General features: G+C 41.4%; 1 protein-coding gene across 3 annotated transcripts in view; it reads left to right on the top strand.

The window, feature by feature from the left end:
• Positions 1-27996, top strand: part of LOC6606889 (irregular chiasm C-roughest protein) — a 77701-nt gene that overhangs the window by 25579 nt on the left and 24126 nt on the right. For all 3 annotated transcript variants that reach the window (XM_002031647.2, XM_032721782.1, XM_032721781.1), the window contains exons 3-9: positions 14307-14430; positions 14513-14636; positions 14732-14816; positions 15570-15680; positions 21921-22121; positions 25558-25709; positions 25762-25906. In XM_002031647.2, coding sequence (XP_002031683.1) covers positions 14307-14430; positions 14513-14636; positions 14732-14816; positions 15570-15680; positions 21921-22121; positions 25558-25709; positions 25762-25906 — 942 coding nt within the window. The remainder of the gene's footprint in view (positions 1-14306; positions 14431-14512; positions 14637-14731; positions 14817-15569; positions 15681-21920; positions 22122-25557; positions 25710-25761; positions 25907-27996) is intronic.

Below are 27996 nucleotides of genomic sequence, written 5' to 3'. Positions count from 1 at the left end.
GCTTCAAAGGTCTGTTGAGCATTTGATTTTTTCCTGTCTGCCGCTGACATTTAATGACCACAGACAACACCGCACACACACATGTTCTTTGCGGTTCGGTGTTTAAAATTCAAGTTCAGCTCGGGCGGCCCGCCCTTTTGACAGACAGACGAACAGCTGCCACTGACAGGCGGCATGGAGGATGGTTTGGGTGAGCGGACCCTCGTCTAGACTCCTTGGAAAAACGCCCATTCGGGCATGACAAATGGGCCCTGGGTTGGCTGGCGAATTCCAAGTTTCGAACGGGTTGTTTGCAAATTTCTTAACACGAAATTAGTCGCCATAAACAATGGGCAAACAAACTGCAGCTGACGAGACAGTTAGTTGGGTCTAATCGAAAGCAAATAAAATGCATGCCATACCTGCATGCCATAAACTGTCACTTGCATTGCACCAAAGACACTCATGCAGACAGAGCAGACAGTACACTGAAAAAAAAGTGGCAAACAACCTAAATGTTTAGTCCAAATATGTTAGAATAATCAAAAAAAAAAAAAAATAAATAAATCTCGCTTTCTTGAAATATATTTAAAGAATTTTACAAATAAATTAAATGGACTATAAGTTATAGTTACTAAGTTAACTTAAAACAAAAAGAAATTATCATGTTTTGTGGGATAATTTTCCAATTTCAAACACATTATTGGCTTCAAGTGTTTTATTCGGAACTAATTGTGGCTGAGAGTCCTCGATTTTATCTCAAAGTGTGCAGATAGACAAACGGCATGCCAGCCCGGCCTGTCTGCCTCCTTTGCCTTTTCCACCTGCCATGACTTGGTTTGCATGCCAAGTCCTCGTTTCATATGCCACCGCCCACCGGGCCACGCCCCCTGTATGTTTTACCATAATTTGCCACCAGTTTGTGTGCCCCAGGTTTGTGTTGTTGGCGTTTTTGCCCCAGCCCATTTGCGGGCTTGTCGCCTCTTATCGAATGCAACTGCAACTGCGAATGGGAATGGGAGCGAGAATGCGAATGCAAAACTTGCCGCAGTCGTTGGGAAATTAAAATTGTTTACGCAAAGAGACATTAATGGTGCGGCCTTCTATAGAAAATAGTTACAACGAATTGCTTTTAGGCGCTAACAGGGCCACGCATACTTGCCATGTAATGAGCGGAACGGGATTGACGGGATTGACGGGATCCCGATCCCCATAATGTCAACAATGATAAGTGCACAGTATGTGGGACAATTGCCGAGGGAAAGCTGCTGGGCAGGATGGGTGGTGTGGGTGACAGATGATGAATTGCCCTTGCTAATGGCAAATCAATCTGTGTGGGTGCCGGCAATTTAATCATAAGTAATTGGGCCGGTAAAATGAGACCCTAAAAGATTACTAAAGCATAATACAGTTCAGTTTACAGTTCAGATTTAAAATATATTTATTTCTCATAATCAGATTATTGAAAACAACTTCAATTTAATACCACTGAAATCTGAATTGGTCCCTATTTTATGTGATTTTTAGAATGTTGAGTTTGCTTCTGCTGGAAAAGAACACCTAAATCTAAAGGAAAACCCCCAAACCGAAACCCAAAAGCCAAGCGAACTGCACAGAGAAATAATTGAAAAGGTTTCACGGTGTGTGTACATTTCAGAGTTTTTCAGCGGTCGTATGTGTATGTGTGTGTGTGCTCATGTAAGGGGGATCTAGCTCGTTTTTTATGGCGCACACACACATAAATAACCAAAGGATCTCGAGTGCTAATCCAAAGGGGAAAGAGGAGCGGATGGGTGCGATTCCAAGTGGAATGCTGTCAGTGGCAGAGCCGCAGCGTTGGTGTCGTTTACATTGTCAGCGCATGTCGCGCTTTAAATGCTTTGATTTCATTTTTCATTCGGCTTGTCACACACACAGCTCGTGTTACCTTGATCTACCCACACACTCGCAGACAACAATTGCCAGGTGAGCGAAAGGTAAAGGACTTCGGTTTGGGGCAACGACTGCTGGCTCAATTCAATCACAAGCTACTTACAGACAAAGCCATTATTCGATGTTGCTGCTGTAATGAATTTGTGTTCATTTCCCAGACTTTGTGTGTTTGCGTCGCACACGTGAAAATGTCTAACACACTTTCCCAAATCACCCCCCCTGTTATTGCCCAAGAACTGCGGTTGTTGCCATAAATAATCCAATTGAAATTTAGACTGAAAGCAAGGAAAACAGGAAATGTTTTCTTATTGAGATCCTATGTCAGGGTATAAATAATGAGTGCTGAACCCTTGGCTTCAGGCCGATTTCTCCCCAAGCTGCGGTGGAAATAAGCTGGATTAAGGATGCTCGAAAGGAACTCTATGTGACTTTCATAGAGGAATGTTCGCTCGCAAGAAAGGGCCACTTAGAAAAAATGTATCGAAAAAAGTGTTTAAGTAATATAGAAAATGTAAGAAGATTCAGACTTGATTATGAAGTTACTCTGATCCCCACTTTAATTTGTATGTTGACAAAAATACAAATGCATCTGTAATTTTTCTGAGAACCTTTCGGTTAAGCTTTTAATCCGAAATATAATTACTGCTTCGCAGTTAACTGCTCGAGTCTCATTGTCCTTGTCAAGGATTCGTGTATATGATTACAAGAATGTAACGACCCTACCAACGATTTGTGCAGCAGCCAGATTTCTGCGAGGTGCTCTTAATTATATTGCTCGCACTTAGCCGGGTCATTATTAAAGGCTCACGATTTGAGTGGGCGGTGCGAGGGCGTAGGCGTGGCACAGCAGTAAGTGCAAAATAAACTAACAAACCGTAAACATGCGAGCCTAGGCAGGTGCTTGTCTATGCTTTAAGGAAAATCAACACCCGCGAACGAACACACAAAAGGGTGGCTGGGAAAGCCGTTTATTTAGTTAGGCGGCCAAGTGATTTTCCTCGGCCTGCTCACCGCTACTAATGCGCAGAAAAAGAAGCAAAAATTGGAGGAGTGGCAGCAGGGGAACAAACAACCAGCGCAAATTGTCGTTTCGCGCTTCAGTTGAGCAGCTTAAAGCCAGAGTCAACACACACAACGAGTAAGCCCCGGAATTCCTTGAAGCCTTTGTAAGCAGCCGGAAAAAAACACATTAAATTGTGTAAATTTTTTCCATGCCTCAGCGGCCCAAGCACAAAAAAAATCAAAGAAGAACCAAAAATACTAAGCATCTTAGGCATTTTCCTGCTGGCCTTTTAAAGATGTTCGGGCTTCCCTTACTAGTCCTTCTTTGGCGGCTGCCTTCTCAAATTGTTTTCGGGTTTTTATTTTATTTATTTACTTTCGCAAGAGGAAAGGTGTCCTTCCTCCTTATTCCGCTGGCTGATTGAATTTTCCGAGCGAGTAATTTTTAAATTGTGCTTCGGTCAAGGCGGATAATTCAATTTTAGTGTTTAGGTTTCTATTACTAAACTCACCGCCCTCCTAAGAAAAAACTTTGAGCTTGTGGTTTCCTTTTGGGCCGCCTTCATTTACATTGAACTTTATTATGTCTCGGGGAAATGGTTGTGTAGAATTTATGGTTAGGAAACTAAAAAGTTATATAGGTGTGTGCTTAGCCAGACATTTGTTAAGAAATAGTTATATAGGACTGTTGTAGAGTAATCATAATAAAATAAAATGAAATTTTGATAATATGGTATGATAACTATATTAGTTAGCAGTCAGTTGATGTTAGAATTATACATTTTCCATTTCATTTCGCGTATCAACTGCAACCCCTTGAAATGATTTCACCTCCACCTGACCCCTGAAATTCAAAGTGAGATTCACCTCCGCCTGGTCGAACGCTGAAGTGCACTTTGTTCCAGGGCAGCGCCACGCCCTTATCAATGGGCAATCGTTAAATGTCATGTTCAATGCCCTCGGAAAATGGCTGGGAAAATGGCATGCCACAACGGACTCTCACTGCGAGCAGTTGAACAGTTGAGCAGTTGAGCTGGCACAGAAAATGCCACAATTTGTATGCATTATGCTTGCTACGAGTAACAGATACTGCCGGAGATATAGCCAAGGCTTCATGGCGCTTGGCGCAGCAGAACTAAGCCAAAAATGCCACAAAACATTTACCATATATCATGCATTTTTACGTACACTTTTAGCCACTTGCTGTCTCACTCCCTGCGCCACTATCTCTCCCTTTCTAAGCCCCCCGCCACAGGCCACTCCTTCGTAATTTACACATGTAGTCGGCGGGAGTCGGTCGTACAACTCTTGTGGCTGCTGCAGTCCATGGTCCGTTTATCTGGCAAAAGCTCTGTGGGTAAGCTGGCCTCAACTGGCTCTATCTCTCTCCGTTTCCCTCGCCACCCTTTCCACACTAGCCTGCTGTCTCGCTCTTGCTCTGCCCGCCGCACACGTTGCGTATGCGTAATATTTGATGCTTTAAAGCCCTTTGGCTGAGCGCCTGTTGTGTTTACTTTCTCTCGGTTTCGACCTGGTCCAAACAAAAAGATTTTTAAGATTTATCGATTTATTTTGCTTCTGAGAATTGTGCCATTGTGCGTATACGTGTTTCTGTGTGCGTTAAGCTGTTTATAGCCCAGTTGTTGTTGTTGTTGTTGCGGAGGGGCATGCACTAAACAATTTACTGTTAAATTGATGAAATATATTTTCCAACACACTTATTCTGGTGTATTAAATTTTTTCTTCTGTGTTTATTTTTTCCCTGCGCATGGATTTATTGTTCTATTTTTTTTTTTTGGGAAACGTTTGTTGTGAAGCCTTTTTTTGGTTGATGACATTTAAGCTGTACGGAAATCCTATTTTAGTTGGCATTCCAATTATATCTTTAAAGCAAAGCAACGGTTTCTATAAATAAGAACCTGTGAATATTATTTCAATTTCTAAGCTTATTTTCTCTCTTGCCAACTGCTGGCTTCACATCCCTATGACGTTTGATAATTCAGCCAAATTAATTTCCTTCTGATTTGTAATGAGGCCTACTTGAGAACCTTAACAGATATGTGCAGTAAAACTACAAGGGGTGAACCTGTGACTCACTTCATAACGATTACTAGGACTTTATCCCATCCCCACTAACAATCCCCTTGTTTGGATGACACTTTTTCTAGTGCTTGTAAATTACGCTCGAGTGACATTTGTTCGTCGTCACTAATGGAAGACGCAAAGTACAGACAGGACTTGAATATCTACTAATACTCGTTCTCTGCTTGTGATGTATGCATTATTCGTGCAGATAAAGAAATAAGCTACTTCTCACAACAAATGATTTTAAATCATATTTGATAACCGAATATTTATTTAAATATAAAAAGTAAAAGGTATTAAAATTTTTATTGAATTTATTCTTTTTATTAGTTTAGTTGTTTATACGTATATTGCAGTATTTCTCAAGTACAAATTTTTTAAATGTCTGCATTCCGTTTTCCGACAATTACCAGCCATACATCTTTCTCTGTCTCTAGCCCATCCTGTCTGTCCTTTTGTCCCATTTTCGTCCTGGCAGACATATCAATTTGACCTCGGCTAAATACTCAGCATGCGATGAGAGTCTAGGCCCAGGTATATTGGCCTCTGGCCCAACTCAATGTCTCTGCTCTGGGAATTTTTAATGATTTTCTCACAATTTCTTGAGGCCCTTTCATTCGTTCGTTCGTTTCCTTGCCGTTCCGTCGTTCCTTTGTTGGCAAACATTTTTCTTGTCCTACACTTTAAGCTGGCCATTATTAAAATGGCTGATAACAGTTTTGGCTGCAAGCCCAAAGTCAAACACAGGACCCAAACGCACGGAGACACACACATGTATACTAAACATGGATACGGATATGCCTTGGAGCTGTCTGGACTTTTGGTCCTTTTGGTGCGATGAACTTGTCCTTTTTTTCCCCGGCTCCACCTTTTCCTGCATAGAGTCTTGACTTTGCTGCGCCGACAACTTTCGACATGCGAATGCGAGTGGCTATGGCTGTCTGAAGAGGCTTTGCAAGGTCAGCTACACTTGGTTTGGCCCGCCACACCTCTGCGTGGTCCTTTTGTCTGGCCACAAAACGTGATAAAGTCAATAACTAAACGAATTTCAAGTTAAATTTCCATACAAAAAGGAATTTGCAGTAAAAACTTTCGACCACTGCCAAAATTGGTGGTCAATTAAAACGGCGGCCTGACTGAAATTCATTTTAGGTCGAAAACCAACTGGGAGTTGAAAAATATGCTTACTGCTTTTGAAGCTGGCTCATTTTTTTTTGTTTGTTTGCCATTTTTCTTTGGCAACCACAACAAAGTGTTAGAAGGGCAGGTTAATTGATACACAGACACCGGATCACCATCTACCCTAGCCCCAAAACATTCCCATCGGCACTTCCCTCCGACCCATTTTTACTGGCATGTGCGTGAAACCTTTTGAAATATTCATGAAATCAATTTCGAGGCGTGCCCCGGCAGCTCACTAATCTCGTTCGGATCGGTTTTATATATGCGTGCGAGTGTGTGTTGGCGATTATATCAAAATATGGCTATGGTTATGGCTATTTCTGCAGAAGGGCAACTTTTCCTGCACTAAGCTCTAATGGAAAAATGGAGCCAGCTGAGTCTGAAATCGAGATATATATCTGTATATACATTAGGTTTTATAACTGACTTTGATATACACAATGTATGCACTGAACAAAGATATTCAATAACTTGCAAGACTTAAAGAAATTTTCCTTACTTAAAAATTATATTTAATTCCCTTAAAACATTTGCTGCGTATCCAAATCAGGACTAACATGTTTTACCCTTCCATGGTCTGTATTAGCAATTTACCAGCACCTCCGACAATAATTAATCAAAACCCATGGCCCACATCTCGCATTCACGCAAAACGAAAAAAAAACTGAATTCCCCAACATCTGTTGCCACATTAGCCGCAGGCTGAGAATGGCTCAGCGTGGATTTTCAGCCTCCATCGCCGACTGCCACGCCCCTGTCATTCGGCTATATCCTTTCGCTTTCAAAAGTAGCCTCTGCCAGCTGCTGTGGCTAAGCGCAAAATTAAGCAAATTAAAAGCCGCACCGAGAGCAGCTGCATAACTCGTATGTGAGCCCTTTTCTATGCCCGGCCAACAACGTGCAGGAAAAACAACAAGAAGCGCTGGGAAAACAAAACCGCAGCCGCAACCCACCGCCCAGTTCAGGGTCACCTACAGAAAAATTTTTACCAGGGCAAACAAAAATGAAGCGCACAAAAATGATCTGGCTTGGTTGCTGCAAAAAAAATAAAAAAAAAATGTTTAAAAAAAAAAACAAGAAAATCCCATTGAAAAATGTTCGCTTTGCCGGGCATTTTCAGATTTTCATCAAGCTCAGCGCTCGCCCACTCAGTCGCCCATTTTCCCAGCCCCTTCGCCCACAAAATCAGCGCATAAAAGCCGCGTATGTGTGTGCGGGTGCGGTGAGCGGCCAAAAGGCTGCCAAAAACATTTAAATTAAAATTTCTCTATATATACATAGGTTCATATATATATTTGGGAGTGCGGATATATTCGAGATTCGCCTACGTGAATAAAAAAAAGAGGGAATTTTCATGGTCTCCGCTGGCACTAACTGTTTTGGGACCGAGCGGTGGGCGGTGGGTGGTGGGTGGTGCTTTGTGGGTGGCGTGCTTGCCGGCGTAGGCGTGGCCATGTAAGCCGTTTAGCGCTCTTTTGATGGCAGCAGCAAAAATTTATGACTTGCTTTTAGGCGAACCATCAGCGAACCGAATCGCAATTGGAGCCAGACAATTGGGCAATAACCAGATATGCAGGCGGCCAGAACGCCAGGCAAACACAATCGGCAAACAAATGACAGTTTAAAGTGTCTCCGCACACACACACGCACGAACACACACACGCACACACATGGGCCAAAACTATTACCAAGGCTTACAATCCAAAGGAGCACTTTGGGTGCATGTTTAATGGCATTTGTTGCTAATCAATGAATAATTTATGTGCCAAGGTTTTGCCGCTGGCCAACACACTGACTCCCTTCAAGAAAGTCCTTTGATTATAAGATTGATTACGTTTAGATTTCAAAACTTATTCAAAGTAGTTACTTCAGCGTTTCTAATGACTCTGAAATAAAATTATTTAAAATATTACTGTTTTTATGAGATTTTTGTATACATGGTATTTATATTTTAAAAGGGCATTCGTTCGGCTTGTTTACTTTGGAGTACGCCCAAAGTGTTCTGTTCCATGTAAGGGGTTCAAAATATTGTTGGGCGTCAGCGTTACACATTCCCGCCACTTGTTTTGGACCTGAGTGTGGCACGTTGCTGGTTGCACGTTGCAAGCTGATGTTGTTGTCGTGTCGCATTTAATATGCAACTTTTAATAGCGCAATTATTATTTCCATGTTGTAATAGGTTTTTTTTTTCCTACCCACTTGCCAGCGGTGGGTTCAAAGAGTTCCGCCAAAGGAATCGAAACGTTTTCCAAAGAAACTGCGGAAAACTCCACCGTCAACCCTCTGGAGACAGCTTCAAACCCAGCGAGCGTGTGAGCATATCGATCGATTTGGCCCAACTATTTAGGCATTCAAGTATTCAACATGCTGGTAAATATTTAAGTAGCACAACAGCAGCAACAGCAACTTCGGGCCGAGATGAAAAGACATTAGGCTAAAAGTGTCGTTGGGGCATAACAATTTTCCAGCAATTAATCTTGATAAAGGCTTTTCAACCAGTGCCATAAACACGGCCATAATCATAACTAACACAAGTCCCTCTTGCCAACTAACAAAACACAAATAAATTGGCAGGGAAAAACTTTTAGACAAAAGCTTCAGTGCGCACAGACACGATGTGTGATTGTGTGGGGCGAAATGGGAAAGTGTGTGTTATAGTGTGGTGTGGTGTGTCTGGCATTTAACCGTTAGATAAATGTTGACGAGGTCAATGGGCGCCAAGCGGAAGTTATAGTCTCATAGCCGGGGCGCAAGTCCTTCGGTGACACGTACAAATAAACTGGAGGCAGCTCGCCAAGATGCCCCCTGCTCCGCCGCCATTTTCCGCCAGTCAACTTTGGCCCATTAGCAAAAGGCAAACGGATCGGAGCGCCGGGGGCCTTTAGCTGCATTACGTGCCCGGACCAATAATCTCTGTCAACATCAATTTCCCCGCCGAACAACTGAAACTAATTAAATGGTGTCCCATAAATTGCACATTAAAGCAAATTTATTGCAATCCCCAGCCAGAGCGCAGAAGTCGAAGTTATTGCCAAAGTCGCGAAGCGTTTAATAAACTTTGTGGCAGCGCGAACGTGTCGCGATCGTTGGCCAAATACCGATTGTGATTTATCGACCAGCAGATGTGATTAGGAGACCAAGTGCACTTTCAAGATAGAGTGGGTGGAGTTCAGAGTTCGTTCCGAAACACGTGGCCAAAACTGGCAAAAAAATTAAATTATTTTGATATATGCTCCACTAAAACTTCGTTACATACGTGAAATGCGATTAATTGCTAGGAACGTCTCCAGTCAACTGCATCTACCTAACTTATATACTAACAATTGCCTTTGTGCTGTAAAACCCAATACCTCTATTTCTTGAGTCTGTGCTGATTGTGCTAACTGGTTAACGAATGCTTTTGAACTTCAACTTGATTTCTGGCTGCCTTTGATTTGAGGGCCCGGCATTAGCTCAGCATTCTGCTACCTCCGTTTCCGTTGCTCCACAACAATTTGGACTAACGATGTCCGTGAGCCATGAAAGAAAAATATTTCCCAGGCACTACAGCCAGCACGTGTCTGTAGCGATCCATAACGCTGGGTTTTTATGTTTTATTTTTGGCTTGGGTTTATATTTCACTCATGTGTCAGGCAGGCTTTGCATTCTTGATTCCCACATTGCTCCGGATGATTTATACATTTATGTTGAATTTACCCATTCCATCTGATTTGGAAGCAACCCTTTGGCTTGTATTAAACCGCGTAACCGCAGGCCACTTGTCTGGGTTGGAGATGTAGTGAAATCGGTATGACATTATCATTGCACTTGCAGGCCGGAGTTCTCCAGCAATATATGATGTATGTGTATCTATATGTTCCTGTGAACGACTTCTGTCAATTACTGTTGGATGGCAGCTGTCTCCTTCTGGGGCTCCTCGTCCTTCCGCTTCGGCAGCTCCCTGCACTACAAAAAAGCCAGGCAGGACTCTTTTTTGAGGGTTGCCTGTCTAACTGTCTCTGTTGATTGTATGTTATTTTAGCTGCTCTCCATGTTGTTGTTGTTGTTGTGGGCGCTGTCTGTCTTGTTATTGGATTTAACGAAGTGCACTGCATAACGCGCATACGGCATGTGCGCCCATTCTCAGGCCATGTTTTAGTAAAGTCATGATATTCGTATTTAAAGGGGTGTGCAGGATGCTACTTTAAGGTATAGTTTTTTTGAAAAAGACATTTGTTTAAGCGTGTATCTTATAAATTTCTATCTTTTATTTTAACTAATATTTACCAATTTGAAAACATGAAAACTTATATGAAAAGAAAACGAAAAATATACAAAACGACGAGCAGGGAAATGGATAGAGGAAAGAATAGGAAATTTGAATACAAAAAGGAAAAAGAGAAGAGAGAAATGATGAGGATAAGGAATTACAGGGCAGTGGGTAAAATATATTTTTGCCAAGCTTCATCAAAGAGACAAGATTAACTATACGCAACCATATGAATATATATCATACGCACATCCCCAATGATGCTTCAAGACAAACTATAATCGGTAATTTTCACCTTTTAAATTTTTTTTGTTTCCCTCCGCCGCACAACCGCACATCACGCATACGCCCAGTTATCCAGAATTGCGGCATTCGCCGTCTGCTTTCAGCTGCCAGCTCCTCGCAACTTGATGCATTCCCATGCGGTTTTCTTTCTGAGAATGCGACACAAAGTTGCTGTTGGCTGCTGTCTGCTGGCTGCAACACGGATACACGGATACATCCAACTGTGCCGCACCACTGAATTGTGTGCTCTTCAGGCACCGAACCACCGCTCGTCATCGGAGGGGGAAAACATTGTCACGTGGTATTTGTATTTTGTTGTGTCCTTTGTGCTCTCCGCCAGGATCTGAAGCCTGCTGCTCTCCACCTGACGCAGCCACAGCTCCTGCAGCTTTTTCTTTGCGGTTACTGCAACCACTCCTATGACTTCCCATTCCCATTCACGCTCAAGCTCACACCAGTGCAATAAATTCGCCAGCCCGAGTTACATTTTGTGTGCCATTGTCGAGGAGCTTTTCATTGTGCCACAAAAACACAGATACAACTCGCCCTTAGTCCCCCTCCCCACCCCTCACGACAGCTTGCTTGTTTGTGTGGGTGTAGTTATCCTGATGCGAGTGTCTGAGTGGTAGTTGAGCTGGCATTGTTTTGTTTGCCACTGCGACTACTTCGCTTCGCTCCCTTTGTTGCGCTCGGAAATTGAAATAAATGTATGTGTAAATGCGTCAAAATTAAGTTTATTTCTTTTTCGCTGTTGCTTTTTAAATGTCTTTGCCAGTGACAAGTGTCAATTAGAAAAAGTTCAATTACATTAAACCAAAGAGGGGGCAAACAACGGCAGCAGCCTCACAACAAGTGGCGGCATTGTTATAGGCATCGCCATGAAGGATATCCAGAGAGTCATTGTCAGTGTCGTTGTTTGTGCTTTTGTGATTCGCCTATGCGAATGGAATTAGGACAACTCGGTCGTAGTTTTCCCTACGTAATGAAGACATATAAATTGGCAAGAGTCCCACATGAAACTGTCTAATTATCCATGGTTGTGTGGGTATTCATATGATAAGTACCATCGTTTCTAAAAGAGACTCAACATATTCTTTAAAATTAACTTATATAAGGGTACCCATTTTCCTCGAAGTGTGGAAAATAGGCATTAACCCAGCTTAATGAGCTTTCTCAGTCCTTTCAACGGCCAGTTGGCCAATTACTTGGCCCTATCTATTTCAAAATGTTTGGCTGTCCAGCTAATTGTCTGCTTTTGGCCCGCCGACCACCTTATCAAATGTGGTTTAAACTCTGTCAGCTTTCTGTGACGACACATGTCACTTCCTGGCCAATCTGCTAATGAAATAAAATATTAATTAAGGAACTCTAGACGCCAGACGGCAGACAGCGTTAGTGATGGTAATAGTTATACAAATAGTAGCAATGGCCAGGACATTGTTTCATCAGTGGACATTTTCAGCTGTCGTTTTGGTAATTGTAACGTTTGGCATGCAATTAAGCAAATGATGAATGAATCATTCAGCGTCGGAGAGATGCGACTGTGTTGTCTGGAGTCCAGACAAGTTGACACTGTGCCAAGTTGGCCAAGTGCGTTAACATGGCGTATGCGCAATAATTTAGTGTATAGAAAACAATTCCCTCGCAGCAACGACGAATGTGTTTAGTCAGCAGACAGCGACCACTCGCCGGCGTTTATAATTTGATCATTATTTATATTTAAATAGGTCCTTCCCTCTACGCACCCGAAACACATCTGTTCGCTGCTGATTTCCGTTTTGCTGTTTTTTTCCATTGTTTTTGTTGGTTTTCTATCGTATTGCTGGCGCTTGCTTTGTTGTTTTGCTGGCTTGGCTAACAACAAATTGAAGGGAAATGATTCCATTTCATGCTAGATTAAACATGTGTCCACATAATTTATCGATTATTTATCATGTGGTCCGCTACGGGTGTGCTCTGTGTGGACAAAGTGAAGTGAAGCCAGAGGCCCCAGGCCACGGACATGGCTCCTCGTTTGCGGCTGGAAGTGGGCGGGGAAAGTGGACGGAGAAAGTGGGGTTGGGCGGAGTGGGAGGAGGGAGCGAATGCCCCCATTGCGTAGGCCTTTTGCGGCCACATTGCGCACACAAGTGCAAAATTAGAAACAAAAGCTCTGCCAAAGGCGGTTACCGTTTACCCTCTGTCGCAGCAAGTGAAGTTCGATGTCGTTTGCCATCCAAGGCACTTATCGCTCCAATCCGCCCGAATACCGAATAAGGATATCCAGAAATATGCTGCCAACAAAAGTCAGAGACAGGACTCGAATATGCCAGTAGTGAACGGCCCAGTGGATTTTACTAATACGATGATTCCGTCTCCAGAAAATGTAGCTTCACGTGTCAGTTCCAAATTTACCCTTCTATAAATAAAATCTAGCAATTATATAGTTCAGTTCTCTGTCTGTTATCATGGGAGTCTGTTTTTTAAGACTATAAAACCTTGATAACTTGCTGTGCATATTTGAATCATGATTTATGATATTTCCAGCAACTTTTTTGTGAACAAACCAAAAGTAGTTATACAGCTTGTATTTATAGTGAATTAAAGCGGATTCCAGCACACTAGGGAATTCAATCTTCGATCAATGAACTGCTTTTTTCATTTTCTGTCTATGTGTTTGCTTTTTTCCCCCGGCTCTTTTTACAAGTCAGACGCATTTGCCAATGCATTTTTACCGCATAAACACACACGCTGGCGCAGAGCGGGAAAATGGCAAACACTGGGCAGCACAACACGAAAATGGCGGCCATTTTGTAATCCGCATGTGGCCGGGTAATCACCCCTAAGCTCCGCTTTGCCACTATCCCCTGGACCATCATCCCTTCATCCCTTGGCCGTCCAGTCTGCCGCTTACTTACCCCGCCTCCTTTGTCCACAGGCTTTTTCAGGGTTTGCAGAACGGTGTTTTTTCCCCTGTTTTGTTTTGCAGCATTATGTGGTCGCTTGTCGCTGCATTTTCCCCCTCTATATCTGGGTTTTCATCGCCATCACCATCAGAATCGCCATTGCCATCTCCATTGCCCTTTCCCTTTATCACCAACTCTCTATGAATGTTGTGATTTCGTTTGGCGATTTTCGGCTATTTTTGGTTTTCATTTTTGCGGCCGCAAAAACAGCCGCAGATCGATCGATATTTTAAAGCTTAGCCAAATGGTGTGAATGCAGGCTCCACTGGCCAGCTTTTGGCTAATTAGATAACGGGAAAAAGGGGAAGCCTTTGGCCAGACCAAAAAGTAGCCACATTTATCAGAGTAAAACTCGTTGAACGGTTGCCAGGAAATATGAAATATTTCGCTAGTTTTTCTGGCACAAACAACTTAATCAAAATTTTAGTAACTCCACAAGGATTCTTTGCTCCATCTGGGGGAATGTGTATGTGTGTGCAATAATGCAATTGTTGAACACTTTGTGACAAATTGTTGCGGCAGCCACTTGAAAATCAATTTGCCAGCTAAATTGACTTCCATTCTCAGCCAAGAGCAAAGAACTTAGAAATATAACTTGCCAACTTGCAGCGACTTCTTTCTCATGCCAATCCACATCCTTCTTTCAGATGGCGAAATCCTGCGCGTCCTAGTGAACAGCTCGGCACAAATCAAATGCGATGTGGGCTCCAGCCAGGCCGATGACAAAGTGCTTCTGGTTGTTTGGTACAAGAATAATTTACCCATTTACAGGTGGGTCAATCTGGGCACCACTAGCCCCGTCATTCCTTATCCTGTATCTATATCGCTTTACCAATCGCAATTCCTTTGACAGCTACGACACACGTGGCGCCCACGCTGGCACCCCATCCCATTGGCGTGACGAGGAGGTCCTTGAAGATCGGGCCGTATTTCGAACGCACAAGGAGCCGGCGGAATTGATTATAAATCCGGTTAAGGTAACCCATTCACTTTCCTCTCTCCGTTTCCCCCACAGCACCGCGCATCGCGAGTGTCAACAGCGCAGCGCTCTATAATTGGAATTTCATTTCAGGAAAAGGATGCGGGCAACTTTCGGTGTCGCGTGGACTTCAAGCTTTCGCAGACCCGCAACAGCAACGTCAATTTGGAGGTTGTCGGTGCGTATCCCCAGAAGCGAAATATGTCAGGAAACCAATCTATTTCGCGTGCCTCGCACTCCCACTTATAATTGATAATGGCCAAATACTTTTAATTAATATGAAACCATTGTAAAGGCAGCATTAGAGTAGAACAACCAAAAATCTAATTTAAACAAGATTCTTTGGAAATATTTTTCGAAATTTACCTATTTGCAAAATAAGATCGAACGACTAAATGTTTAATATTTTTGAGGAAAATAGCTTTTAATTTGTACACAAAGACAATGTACCCAAATAAAAATCAGATATTTTTTGGTTTGTCCAAAACAAATCTCAATTAAAAATTTTCCACTTCAAAGAGTTTAAATAAAAAGAGCCATTAATAAATATATACACTGCATACTGTCTACGTGCATATAAAATCAACATTCACATAAATAAATAAATATGGCCAGCCAGAAACGATTATAAAAGCAATTAATATTTGTTTCGTGCCGAACACACACACATATACACACACGGAGCCAAACGAGTTGCACATAAATTAGCTGAAATGATTTTCGGTTAGCCGCAAAACTTACAATTTATTATTCGAGCTATATGAGTAAAAGCGTTGTATAAATTTTCCTTTGCATTGCTTTTGACAGTGCCAAATTGTTTCTGATTTGCGGCTGTTTAAAATCATTGAAAGCGATCCGGGATTTGGCGAGTTCTTTAAAAGTTAAACAGATTTACTTAATGCATAATTAAATAACATTAAATATTTTTCAGTGCCGCCAACGCAGCCAATTATCTTCAATGAGCGCCGCCTGCGAATCGATTCGAGAGCAGGTCCTTACGAGGAAGGTGGCAGCCTGGAAGTCACCTGCGTTGTTTACGGAGGTAAGTTCTCGCAAGGATGATCAATATCCTTAGAAACTAAGTGTGTGGGAATTCCAGTGAAATAAAATATTAATTGCCGCCCCTGTAAAATGCAATCAATAATTCAACTTTACAAGTGGCTGTAAAAAAATAAAAGTATCCGACTCGAGTACAATCAAAAATTAGTTCGGGGTGAGTAACTAAGCTTTGTTGGCATGCAAACAAAGGCACGAGCATAAACAACAAACCATAAATGAAGTATGGTTCAATTGTAAGGAAGGCGAACACAAATGTCAGTGAAACTGGAGCCAATTCAAAGGCCAGTAGGCCAGCCCTGGATCCCTGGGAGCCAAGTTAATTTCGCAAATGTGTCGGCTTAACAAAAGGATTAAAAATTTCTCAAGTGCAAGTGGAAGTGGGCGAAGAAACGAAGAAGGAGGTCCGCAGAAGTCAACAGCCTTTGTTATCGATGATTCCCAGTGGCTGTTACGTTGACAATGGCTATACAGGAAGGAAATCTGGGCACTACAATGATATCCATATTTATAAGAAAATTCTAGTTGATTCTTTTCGAAATATATCTACACCATGACATCAAATGTATCTGATGCAAGAAAGCTCACAGTTATTGAGCAAATTTATGTGAAATCTTCATCTTTTTCTCATTGTGTACAATCTGAGAATCGCACACAAAACCCTTAAGTCAATTGTTGTTAATGAGAGGCAAAATACAGATTGGTTGAGGAAACTCGAGGCTGCCAGCGGACTGAGGAAAGTCCGAGTGTCGCAACTTAAGAACGCCGTGCACTTTTCGCTTCGAAAGTCGTCACAGTGCCCGACATAAGTATGTCACCAGCGAACGACAATCGCGTGCTTTATCGCTGCGTACTCCCCTTTGTTTTCTGGGTCTGGGCGGAAGCGAAACCACTTTGAATGGTTTGACATGTCAACGTTGACATAAAATAAATCACCAAGCAGGCAAACTGTACTTGAAACTGCCCGGCAACTGTTAACTGGTCAGTAGTTTTCTGGCCAGCACTGTGTGTGTGTTTGTGTGGAGGAGAGGTCAACCCGCGAAAGGGGGTTGGCAAGGAAAGGAGGAACCGGCAAAATTGGGCACTCAAAATGTTGTATGTGGCAATTAAATGGGGGCAAGGAAAATGTTGCCAATGTACAAATGTGAATACATACGAGGTGGGTGGATAGTTGGCAGGGGGTGAGTGGACAACCAAGTTGTTGACAAGCAAAAAGGAAGTCAGCTGATGTTGGCAAATGAGCGGGGAGGCAGGGGTCGGAAAAGCAATCGGAGTACTTGAAACTTGTACAAAACGAGTGGGAGAAAGTGAGTGTGTGTGGTCAGGCTCGTTGACAGTTGAAACGAACAAATTGATCTGAGTTGTAGCGAAAATGGTTGCACTCAAAATAAATTTCGACTACAAATAGAGGAAATATATAGGCAAATAAATGGCATTTCTTGGGTCTTTGAGTTAAATAAACCTATGTTTTTAACAGATTCAATCGGTGTATCATATACCAGAAACTAAATTTTATTTGTACGAATTTATTAGCTGAAGTCCACACACGAATTTAGTTTCTCCTTGTGGACTCGATAGCCATTATCCTTTAAACGGACACGTTTTCCCGCAACCGCCGAACATCCCAATTATGTTGGAACGACTCGGTAATGGTGTGAATTTGAAAATGCTACTGAAATCTTAAACAGCGGGCGGAAATAAATTGTAGGCAAATGCTGACATTATGCTCGGTCCGGCACCATCTCCGTTTCCATTCGTGGCTCTTTTCGATTCTGGGTCTAGTGCGGTCAGGTTTTTGGCATTCAACATGCAATGTCCATTACAGAAATTGCAAGTCTGTGGCCAAAACAAAAAGCCAGCCGGGAGAAGGTAGCGGGCGCATAAAGTGCTGAAAAAGTTGCCACTTAAACAAGTGCAATCAGCAGAAGTAAGTCAAAAGCGGCAGGCGATGAGGAAGGAGCGGCCCGGAATGGAAATACTTGGTGTTTCGGGGTTTTGGGGCATTGGTAGTATGGGGTGGTATGGGGAATGCCAGCCGGTTTGGGCTTAAGAGTGTGCGAAATCGACAAAGGAGCAGTAAATTTTATTGCAGCCTAGGAGGAGGTCCACAATTGCAAATGAGCGCGACACGCCAGCCCCAAAAAACAAGAAGCGGAGCAACGGGGAGCGAAATGAAGTTATAAACCAGCACAGTCTGTGTGGGTAGTAAAAATTACCAATCTGCCCCACCAGCTCACTTCGCCCCGCCAAAATCATAAAGAATATATACATTGGAACCGAGGGGCAGCCATTGTGCGCCGGCATTGGAGGCCAACGGGGCGAAAAGTGGGCGAAAGCCCTGGCTTTATGTGGCCACTAATGCATAATATTCAGCGTTGCCTTCTTCTGCACGTCATGAATTTTACACACGGCGGTTTCGACCCCTCCGACTCCAATCCCCACCAGCTCCACATCTTTTAGCCCGAAACTCTTCGGAGCATATAGTGCAACTTGCGGGAATAAACATTAACTAAACGGATGGGTGACATCGTGGTTAAGCATTATAGTTACCCTGCTAAGTGTGTAAATTGTACAACTATTTAATCAAATAAAATATCTCCTGCTCAATAAGAAAATAAATATCTAAGTTGCTTCACATAAAGATGATAGCTAAAACGAAATCCTTGGGGTTGAATAGGATCCTATGAACTTCTTTTTTAAAATCCATATAACTATATCCCAATCTGGCCAATAAACGTATTCATCTGAAGTTCGTATATACCCCTCAGAACGAACTCCTAGCATTGCTAAAGTGTGCTAAAAATGGCTTTTTACCCTTCTTTCCTTTTCTTTTTTTTTTTCGGTGTGTGTCAAACGGAAGTGCAGGCGTTTTCCGCTTTGGCCAAAGTGAGCGTTGGCCATATTGTTGTTGTGTTTGCTGTTGTTGTTGTTCTAGGCAGGTTGCCGAGTACAAAATTGTGTGCATTTTTATAAAAATTTCTCTCTACAGTTTTCTCGTGTTGTTATTATTACTATTACGACCCACCGACGTTGCTGCCCCGCTGTTGTGGCACATTTCGGAGCACGGAAGTGCAACAATACGGGGCCGTGCAACAACACAAGTTATTTACTAAGGCGAAAATAGGACCAGCAAAATGGGCAAAATACTTAAGGGGACGAATGGGGGGAGGGCTGAAATAGTATATTGTCTGCCACAAAAGTTTGCATAATTTCAACTTCATTTATTTTTCATTTATGGGTTTTCCGAAAAGGCGCCCTAAGAGGTATAAAACCTTGAAGGTATCAATTATTACTTGGGTCGTTTTTGGTGTAAAAAACTTTAATACTGAGAGCGTAGAAATCCAACGAATTACTCCACAAACAAAGTACAAATAACAATTGAGAGTGGCCATTGCTGATGTACTTTAAAGAATGAGATTTCTTGAAACCGGCAAGCCTTAAATTTATTTTACAGCTTCCTCACTGGACAAAAGGTCAAATGGCAAAGAGCACTCAAAGAAGTGAGCGAGGGGGACGGAGTGTCCCCCTGACACTTGCGAACTGAATAAGCAGAAATAGTGCCAAAGACAACAACATAAAACATATTTATGTGCCATGGCAGAGTTTCTTCCCCTTTACTTTACTTTTTGTTACTATCACGAGTTCTAAATTTGTGCTGTTTTTTCTTCCATTTCTTAAGAGCTCGGCTTTGTGGTCCCACCCACTCACCCTCTTTTTTTACCAGTGTATCTATTTCACCCGAGACAAATCCAAAGCCAAAACAGATGCACAAGATGCAAAGATATGCAAAACTAAACAAGCAAATAGTTCAGCATTGCATAACTACACGTTTGCTTGTCTAAGTTTTCATGTGTAGTTGCTATATACAAAGAGCAAAAAACTGTTACTAAAAATCCAAAGAATGTGTTTAATTTAATATTTTCTGTAACAACTAAATCAAAAAAGTTTAAATTCAAATGGCTAATAAGCAAATAACATTATAAAATAGTTGAAGACACCAAATAGCAATCATTTTTCGGATATTTTCTTTTCCCTGTGCATTTTTCTGCGATTTGGATAGTCAAAACAATGTGAAACCAAAAAAAAGGACTCTTTTGAGTTCTGGTAACATGTGTGCAAAAGTGCATAAGTGAGTCGGACTGGCTGGTGGCGGCTTAAAGACTTCGTCACAAGAAAACGCTGGAAACTGGCACGCATTTGAATGCTGCTGCTCATTAGGAAGTGGGCGTGGCTGGAGCTGGTGGGCGGTGGGTGGCAGGCGGCGAATAGTGGGAGGTGGGCAAGTGCACGCCAGGTGGACATGGCAAAGAAATGCTAATGTCGCTCTTGCCGCTGCTTCTGCTCCTCTGCTGCGTGGCACAAAAACCCGTTTTTTGATGCCTGCTCTAAAAATGGCAAAGCACTTGGCTAAAAAGCAAAAGGAAATAAAAGAGACGAGCGGGTTTTTTTTAAGGACTATGACATAAGTACTCTTTCCGAGGGATAGGTCATACACAGATGCATTTTATATACATTATCCTTGGAAACTTTTGTTTCTAAATTTAAAATTATTTAACCGTAATTCAATAATAATTTGTATTCGTTTATATTTTATTCTATAGTTTCAATTACTATAATTTATATTTTATTGCAATATTCTTGTTAGGTTTTAAGTACTAACAACTTAATTATTTACATATTCATTTAAGCTTGAGTTTATAAAAAAACAGTTCTCACTTTTTGGGGATTCTAAGGTGCCTCCGTTCAGAGTATGAAACTCGAGTTAAAAGAAAGCAAAGCAGGGAGAAAGAGTAAAAAACTAGTGCAAACTTTGGGTGTGTTTGTGTGAAGAGTAAATGCAAGTCAGCTGCAGCAGTGTGCGTGTGTGTGTGTTTGTGTGGGTTGTGGCACGTTACGTTGACATTAAAAAACAGCAGACATCGCCCGATTCTTGAAAGCAAACTTGGTCGGGGCCTTAAAGTGAATGCAAGGGTCAGTAAAATTTACGAAAAAGAAAATGCTGGCTTTAAGTGCACAAAAGAAGAGCGAGCAACAATTGCAGCTTCAAATCACACTTTTCACTGGAATTTTTCTGGATCTCCAAACGTTTTTTGTTATATTTTCCCATTGTATTGCCGGTCGAGTAAAGGCCAATAAATCACTGGCAACCATTAAGCCGGCTTGCTACACATGCGCTAATCTACTCCGGCACAAATACACACACACACGCAGAGAGAGCCCTCTGCGAGTATGTGAAATATTTTCATAAACAACATAAAACTCTACCAAATGGCAGTTATTAATCAAAGTAATGTGCGTTTACCTCTCCGTATATACGCATACATACATATTTGTAGGGAAATCTATGTTTATGTATGTACTTGTGCCTGTGCGACACATTTTTCAAACATATCAAGTGCAGTTTTCGGCCCATCCGTGGCATAGTTTTAGTGAATTTCCAGGTGGATTTAATGGCACTTGTTTAGTCGCATTGCTTTTTATGGCTACTCATCAAGCATTTTGCGTAATAACTAAGTAATAATAGAAAAATATACAACAAGCTTGTCACAGAATTTATTTGTGTCAACGCCAGGCACTGAAAGAAAAGTTTGGAGAACTCATACAATTAAATAGAATTTAATTACATTTCTAGAGTCTCAAAATAACAGTTAATCAAGCTCAGCTGTTAATCGAGATATTCTGTCTTGCTGCACATTTGATAAATTATTTTTTTAACTGTGTATTATTTGCTCTCCTTTTGAGTGAGTGACCGACCACCCGTTGCTATTAAATTAATGTGCGCTCATATACGCACACAAAAGCTAATTTCAGCGCTTGATTAAGTTGAAGTCGTTAAAGGCGGCCAAGTGCGCCACGCTGCGTATGAGTAATGTGGTTGTGCGTCTGTGTGCTGATTTAAGTGGCACCAACTCCGCAGCAATTGCACCGCTGTGGTGGCTAGTCAACAAGCCCCACCAGCTTACTAAATTAGAGGTTCTAAGGATAGATTATAACAGGCACTTTAATCCAACTGATGGATAATTTCGAGACCAGCCAGTGTTGCTTTAGTAGGGAGAGGGGACTTATTGGATTTCGGTAGAATAAACTTATCATCATTAACTATGTATATTATGGCACTTAAGCATTGCCCTGTTAAAATTAAAGCCAATCTCAAGTTAATGTGAAAAATGCGTATTCCATAGCATCTTTAATGAAGATTTAAACCACATATTTGCTATTTTTCCAGGTTCTCCGCCGCCGACAGTCATCTGGCTGATGAATGGGCAGCTGCAGAACAGCGTCGTCGATTACACATACGATGGCGCCATCAACAGCAAGCTGGTGGTTCGCAACCTGTCAAGAATCCACCAGCATGCGGTCTACACCTGCCAGGCCAGCAATTTCCACAAGAAATATGTGGCCACCAACATAACGATCGACCTCTACCGTGAGTATAAGAAAGCCTCTTTTATAAAATGAAATATTAAAAAAAATATATATACATTGTACAATGTCCTTGGTCCACTATTAAACGCAGCTAATCAATAGAGGCTTTTGTGTCTCGTATTTGGCCATTTTGAAAACAAGCATTTGTAAGCTTTCTGTTTCATTAGGCGCCTTCTGACTTTCCTGTTTGTAATAAAGTGAAAAATGTTTCAGCATTGAAGCGTTTTAAAACGACCCAAATATGGTGCTAAAAGCGTTTTGCCAAACAATTTATTTATTTATTGTATTTATTTCACTCTTTCCTGATCCAGATTGTGTGCTCTTGCTTTTGTTGCTCGGTTTTAAGCATTGCGATAAAAGTTTTAACAAATAGCTGCGCAGATAAAAACGAACCAAACACCCCAAAAGCACCATAAAAAAAAAAAACAAAAAATCAGTAAGGCAAAACCCAGAGAGGCTGAGCAGGAAAAAATAGATAATAAAATGGCTTATGCAAATATAACAAAATGCAAACGGGAACAGCAGCAACATTGCATGCGATACCCATGTTCCCAAAAAAAAAAAAAAAAAAAAAAAAAAAAATACAGCGCATAGGAAAAACGGCTAACAGAACAGAAATTCCTGTGCGTAACTTATCCCACCTACATTCTATGGCCTCTGACCTGGCACATATTGTACGGCCAACATCATATCGAACTATATGAATTTTTTTTGGATTTTTGTGTTTTATATAATAGTAGCGTTCAGGTTAGTGGACTGTGCATGACCCGAATGGATTTATTATTTTGTGACAATTTTTTAAATGCCCTTTTTCTACGCTCCGCCAGCGCAAATTGTTAAATTGAATTAAATTGTTGCCAATTTCGAGTGCCTGAGTGCGAGTGTGAGTGGTTAAGAGATTTGTGTTCGCAAAAGCTGTTGGCAAATAAATTCGATGTGACAAAAATGTATTTGGAAATTCTGTCAGCTTTATTAGTGGAGATACAATGGAACACAAACTATCCAAAAGTTATTCTTTCTTAACACTACTACTATACTTGTTAACTGAATGTAGCGCAAAAACAATTCTATAGTTTACTACTCTTTTAAATCAAAAGCAAATGAAGTGATCTCTCATAACTGGATCTTCTTTAAACTTGTACAACATATCCAGCTACCTCTCCCTGATTCCTTGAAATGCCATATAATATTTGGCTATCATACCCTTGGCGTTGCGCAAACAGCCAAAGATTGGCCATAGAATTTTATGGCACTTTGGCGCGTCTGTCATGGCTCTCAAAACGCCAAAGCAATTGGACGTCAATTCCTACTTAGGCTCCCAGTTCCCCAAAAATAACGCCAAAATGTTCCACAGACAGCAGCTGGTGGTGTGCATATTTGATATTATTGCTCTGAGATGGGACAAAATACTGGGCAGAACATGGGAATGTGTCGCACTCGCGAGGACATAAAAGTTAACACACCAATAAGAAAAGTGGAAGATGAGGCGCTGGAATGTCGCTAACTTGGCCAATTAATGTGGCCACACTTTCGTACTACGATTAACAAATGACCTTGAAATGAAAAAGGGAGCCGTTGTGGTTCTAACCAGAATTTGCCACTTTTCCCTTACAGCAATTGTGCTGTTTTTATTTTGCTTTGCGTGTAATGACAGAATAGAGGAGCCCGGGTAACGGGGCGGTTGAATAATAAGTACGACCTTAATTAGTTAATTTTATGGCCACTAACAATTAGATTACGCCCGTCACGACACTCAGTCACTCACACAAAACAATTATGAGAGTTCCTCATTAGCACACAATTGAAGGGCCCACAAGGGCTGGTCGAAGTTAAAATGCAATATTTAATTGAATTAAAATGTTCCCACAGCATTCACGATTTCAGTTGCAATTTGGGGATCAGATTTCTTGGAGTTCGTCTTTCCCAATCAAAAGTTTCAGGAAACTGCACTGCAAATCGATATATGGTAAATGGGCCAGCAGGAAAATTCACCTCTCCTTTCTTATCGATTAAATGTCCTTCGGGGATTTCGCTGTTCAAGCCTTTAACAATTTAATGGATCTGTTTGCATAATTGGTGGCCATTCAGTCCTCGGGGCCGGGTCTTCTATGCTCGCTGGTGTAGTGCGTTTAATTAAACATTTAAATGATTTTCCAATGCAAATGTGCATAATTAATTTAATTACAATAAAGCGCTGCACCAACAACCGCACTGAAACCTGTTCAATGCCTATAAAAACAATGAAAAAAACTACAATAATATTGTAATGTATGCAAGGAAAAAAACAGGTTAAAATGGCATTGAAATAAATAAAATTGTAGATAGTTGGCCAGCACTACGCTCCCCCCCTCTATTGGTTTTTCCTTTTTTATTATCGCATTTGGGCTTAACTGAAATGTCACGCCTTTAAATTAACGCATAAAATGCGCGGCCAACCGCAGCAAATGTAACAACAAATGAAAAAGCTGAACGAATAGTTGGCTTAACTCGTTAAATTGCAAGAAATTGTCCCGTTGAGTCTTAAAGGTATCTCTTAATTGATACCCTTTAATCGGTTTGTTGCACTCCTGCGAGCAATACCAAATTATCGAACCCATCTTCCCTGAATTTGTTCCTTCTAATTTATTCCAACAGAATAAATCGCTGAATAACAAAAATTTACCAATTCAAACGCAAATGGCGTAATTTATAATTTTCAAAAAAAGAAAACTGCAGGCGCGAAACGCAAAAACAATCGCGGTGACATCTCGATAACGATGGGAAATTGTGTAATGCTGATAATGAACCTAGACTCCAAAGCCATACGTGACCATATTTCGGTGGCGGGAAAAAATATGTTTGTTATTGTTTATTGGTTTGTGCAATTTTCAATTTTGTGGGTAAACAAATTGCTGTCAGCATGAATATTAACAAATATTCAAATTACATAAATGTAATTGCATGACTATTTATTGGCCGAACTTTAATGCATGTTTGTGATCTACCAATCCATATGTCAATTATTTATTAAATAGCCGACTTGCTGAAGCTGCGAATTGTATCCAGTCGGTTCCTTTGCCCCTTCCGTCTGACATTTATTATTCGGTATTATGAGTCCTTTCTGCAAAAACAGTTATATTTGCTGCCCTATGCTCGATATTGTTGCATTCCCCAGTTTGTTATTGCTGCAGTTACTGCTGCTGCTGGCAATCATAATTTGTTGCAATTAATTTTAATTGCATTGCCTGCCATTTCCATTTCGATTTCGAATTTTCACACACAATTTAAATAAATCAACAAAATGCTGCTGTCGCACCAAACAAAAAGAAAGCGAAAAACAAAACCAAAAAAATATCGAACGAGTGGCGAGAGTAAAAACCAACCTTAACCTCCATTTAAGCAAATAAATTAACGAAGGAAATTAATGCGCGTCCATAATCAAACTGTTTGCATTGCAGTGCGCCCTCTGTTGGTGGAAATCAGCTTCAACAATCAGCCGATGTCAGCGGATCGAAAGTATGAGATCGAGTGCCAGGCGATCGGATCGAGGCCACCGGCCAAAATCACCTGGTGGATGGGCAATCTCGAGCTGCATGGTCACAGCCAGAAGGTAGGTGTATAAATATTAAATAATCTGTTGTTAAATATATAAATTCTATTAGGTTTCGGAGGACGGCAATGTCAGCACTTCGGTGCTTTCGATCACACCCACAAGAGAGGACCATGGCAAGGCTTTATCCTGCAGGGCAACAAATGAACTCGTTCGAAATGGCATTCGAGAAACGGCCATGAAGTTGAATGTGTTCTGTAAGTATATCTATAGACCTTTAACCAAGGCACACTATATTCGTTATTTACAAATTAACCAATCGATAATGAATCGTTTAAATTACACTTATCAAGAGGCCTATTAAATGAATTAAACAGCAGCGACAGAATTAATGAAAAATATTGCAGTTATAGCAAAGAATGCAGGTGCACTGAATAAATGTCCTTAAATAACACTTAAATTAATCACGCTATTGTGTTCTAAAATTATTATGTTGACAGAGTTATTGGGTAACTGCCTATGTTACGCCTCCTTTTAGCCCTAGAATCAATCAAACGATTGTCAGGCTTTGTTGCCCCAACCCTTTCTGTGTACCAGGAACAGCCCACCCCTGTCGCTTTAATAACACCCCCGATTTGACATATGCCGCTACTTTATGAGTGCCCCATACCATAAACCATCGAAGGGCCCGCGTCCTGGTTCTCGGGCGATCCCATAAACTATGTCAACCGCTTATCGCCCATGTCCTTTGGGGAATCAATACTGTTTTGCATACCAATGCCATAGTGACATAACAGGCGGTAGTTGGGATTTCGGAACTCTGTTCCAAATATTGGCGGACTTTACATAATACGTTAAATTTTTGTTCTCTTTCGGTTCGTATGTCAAACGCTTGTTTTATGGGCCGCGTCAACAATGTGCTGGGGGTAAAGTTTGTTAATAAAATTTCTATGGCAATATATTAAAAACGCCGCCCGGCCGAGAAAGTTATGCACACACTACACGACAAGCCGGAAAAGCTCACTTTAAGCCAAACCCACCGAACACACATATGCGGATGGGGTAAACCTTAATGTTTCAATAGTCTTGGGGTCCGGGGTCCTCATCTTCTGGGCTGTGACGACAGCGTCTTGGGCAAACAGTTGCCACGTCTATTATCTAAAAAGCTTACCGCCTCGTTGTTCCCCAATGTCATTGAAACTTTTACTCCTTTCGCTGGCTTCCAAGATGATGGGGATGTTTCCCGGCTTGCTGCGGAGAGTGCACTCCAAGAAAATATCCTACATATGGTTATTTGAAAGAAGACTTTAGGAAAGGCACTTCTAAAGTTTGGGCGTAAATATACAGTTTAAAATATCCCGGCGACATCCAATAATCATTCGATTTAAGGTCGTGCTTTTCTCTCAGTGTACTGCCTTGTGCGAAGGAGTCGGGCGCAGCTTCTGCGCGAGCGCTGATATAAAAAATTAGATAACAATTTCAATTTCCATGCTCATTTACATGTTTATAGCGTGCTTAAAATATTTTGGCCCCCTCCGTTTTCCTTCTGCTGACACTTCCTGAGATTTCATATTTCCCGCCCGACTTTCCTCGCTGCCGCGAGAAGATTTTGTGTCTTTTTTAAGCGTGTTCTTTGTTTGCCTCCTGCGACGGGGGTAAATTGAAAAGTTGATGCAATGTCGGCTGCTACCAGCGATGGGATGGCCCAGGTTGAAGTTGACGCTGCCAATAATTTTCTCATTATATTACATCACATTTAGCCGAGCCATAAAAAAGTTATCTCTAATATCTTAATCAGAGACCCTCGACGCAGACAGACCTATTATTTTCCACACAATCAACGCAGGTTAGACTACCAAAATTAAATCAACGGGAAAGCCCAATCCCACAAAGAATTGAAGTCATATCCGCAATAAACTTAATGACGAGGCAAATTTTTGTTTTATAATAATCATGGTCTGTTTGGGAATACCTTTTTTAATTATTTATGGAACAAATCGTATAATACAAAATGTAATTTAAAAATGCTTACAAATTGCAGTGACTTTTATTTCGGATTCAAAAAATAGGAGTCCAACTATGGTCTATTTCAAACTTTCAAATATAACTAAATTACACTCAAAGGGGATTTAGAAATAGGACGAAACAAATAAGCTTCCCGGCCAATGCAATTTATATGGCTTGAGAGGATAGTAGAATCAATTTAAGGACTGCTAACGAGAACTGGTTCAACTTTGTGCAATAGACAATGACAGGCCTCACCCACACACACTCATGTACAAACACCCATACACCCATAGCACACAGACGCAATCCTTCCAATTCAACTGCAGCTGCAACATAATGT

This window comes from Drosophila sechellia, chromosome 3R (assembly GCF_004382195.2).
Source record: "Drosophila sechellia strain sech25 chromosome 3R, ASM438219v1, whole genome shotgun sequence".
In the NCBI taxonomy this organism is placed as follows: Eukaryota; Metazoa; Arthropoda; class Insecta; order Diptera; family Drosophilidae; genus Drosophila; species Drosophila sechellia.
Note: the sequence above shows the minus strand (reverse complement) of the source record. Positions and strands in the feature narration are given on the sequence as shown.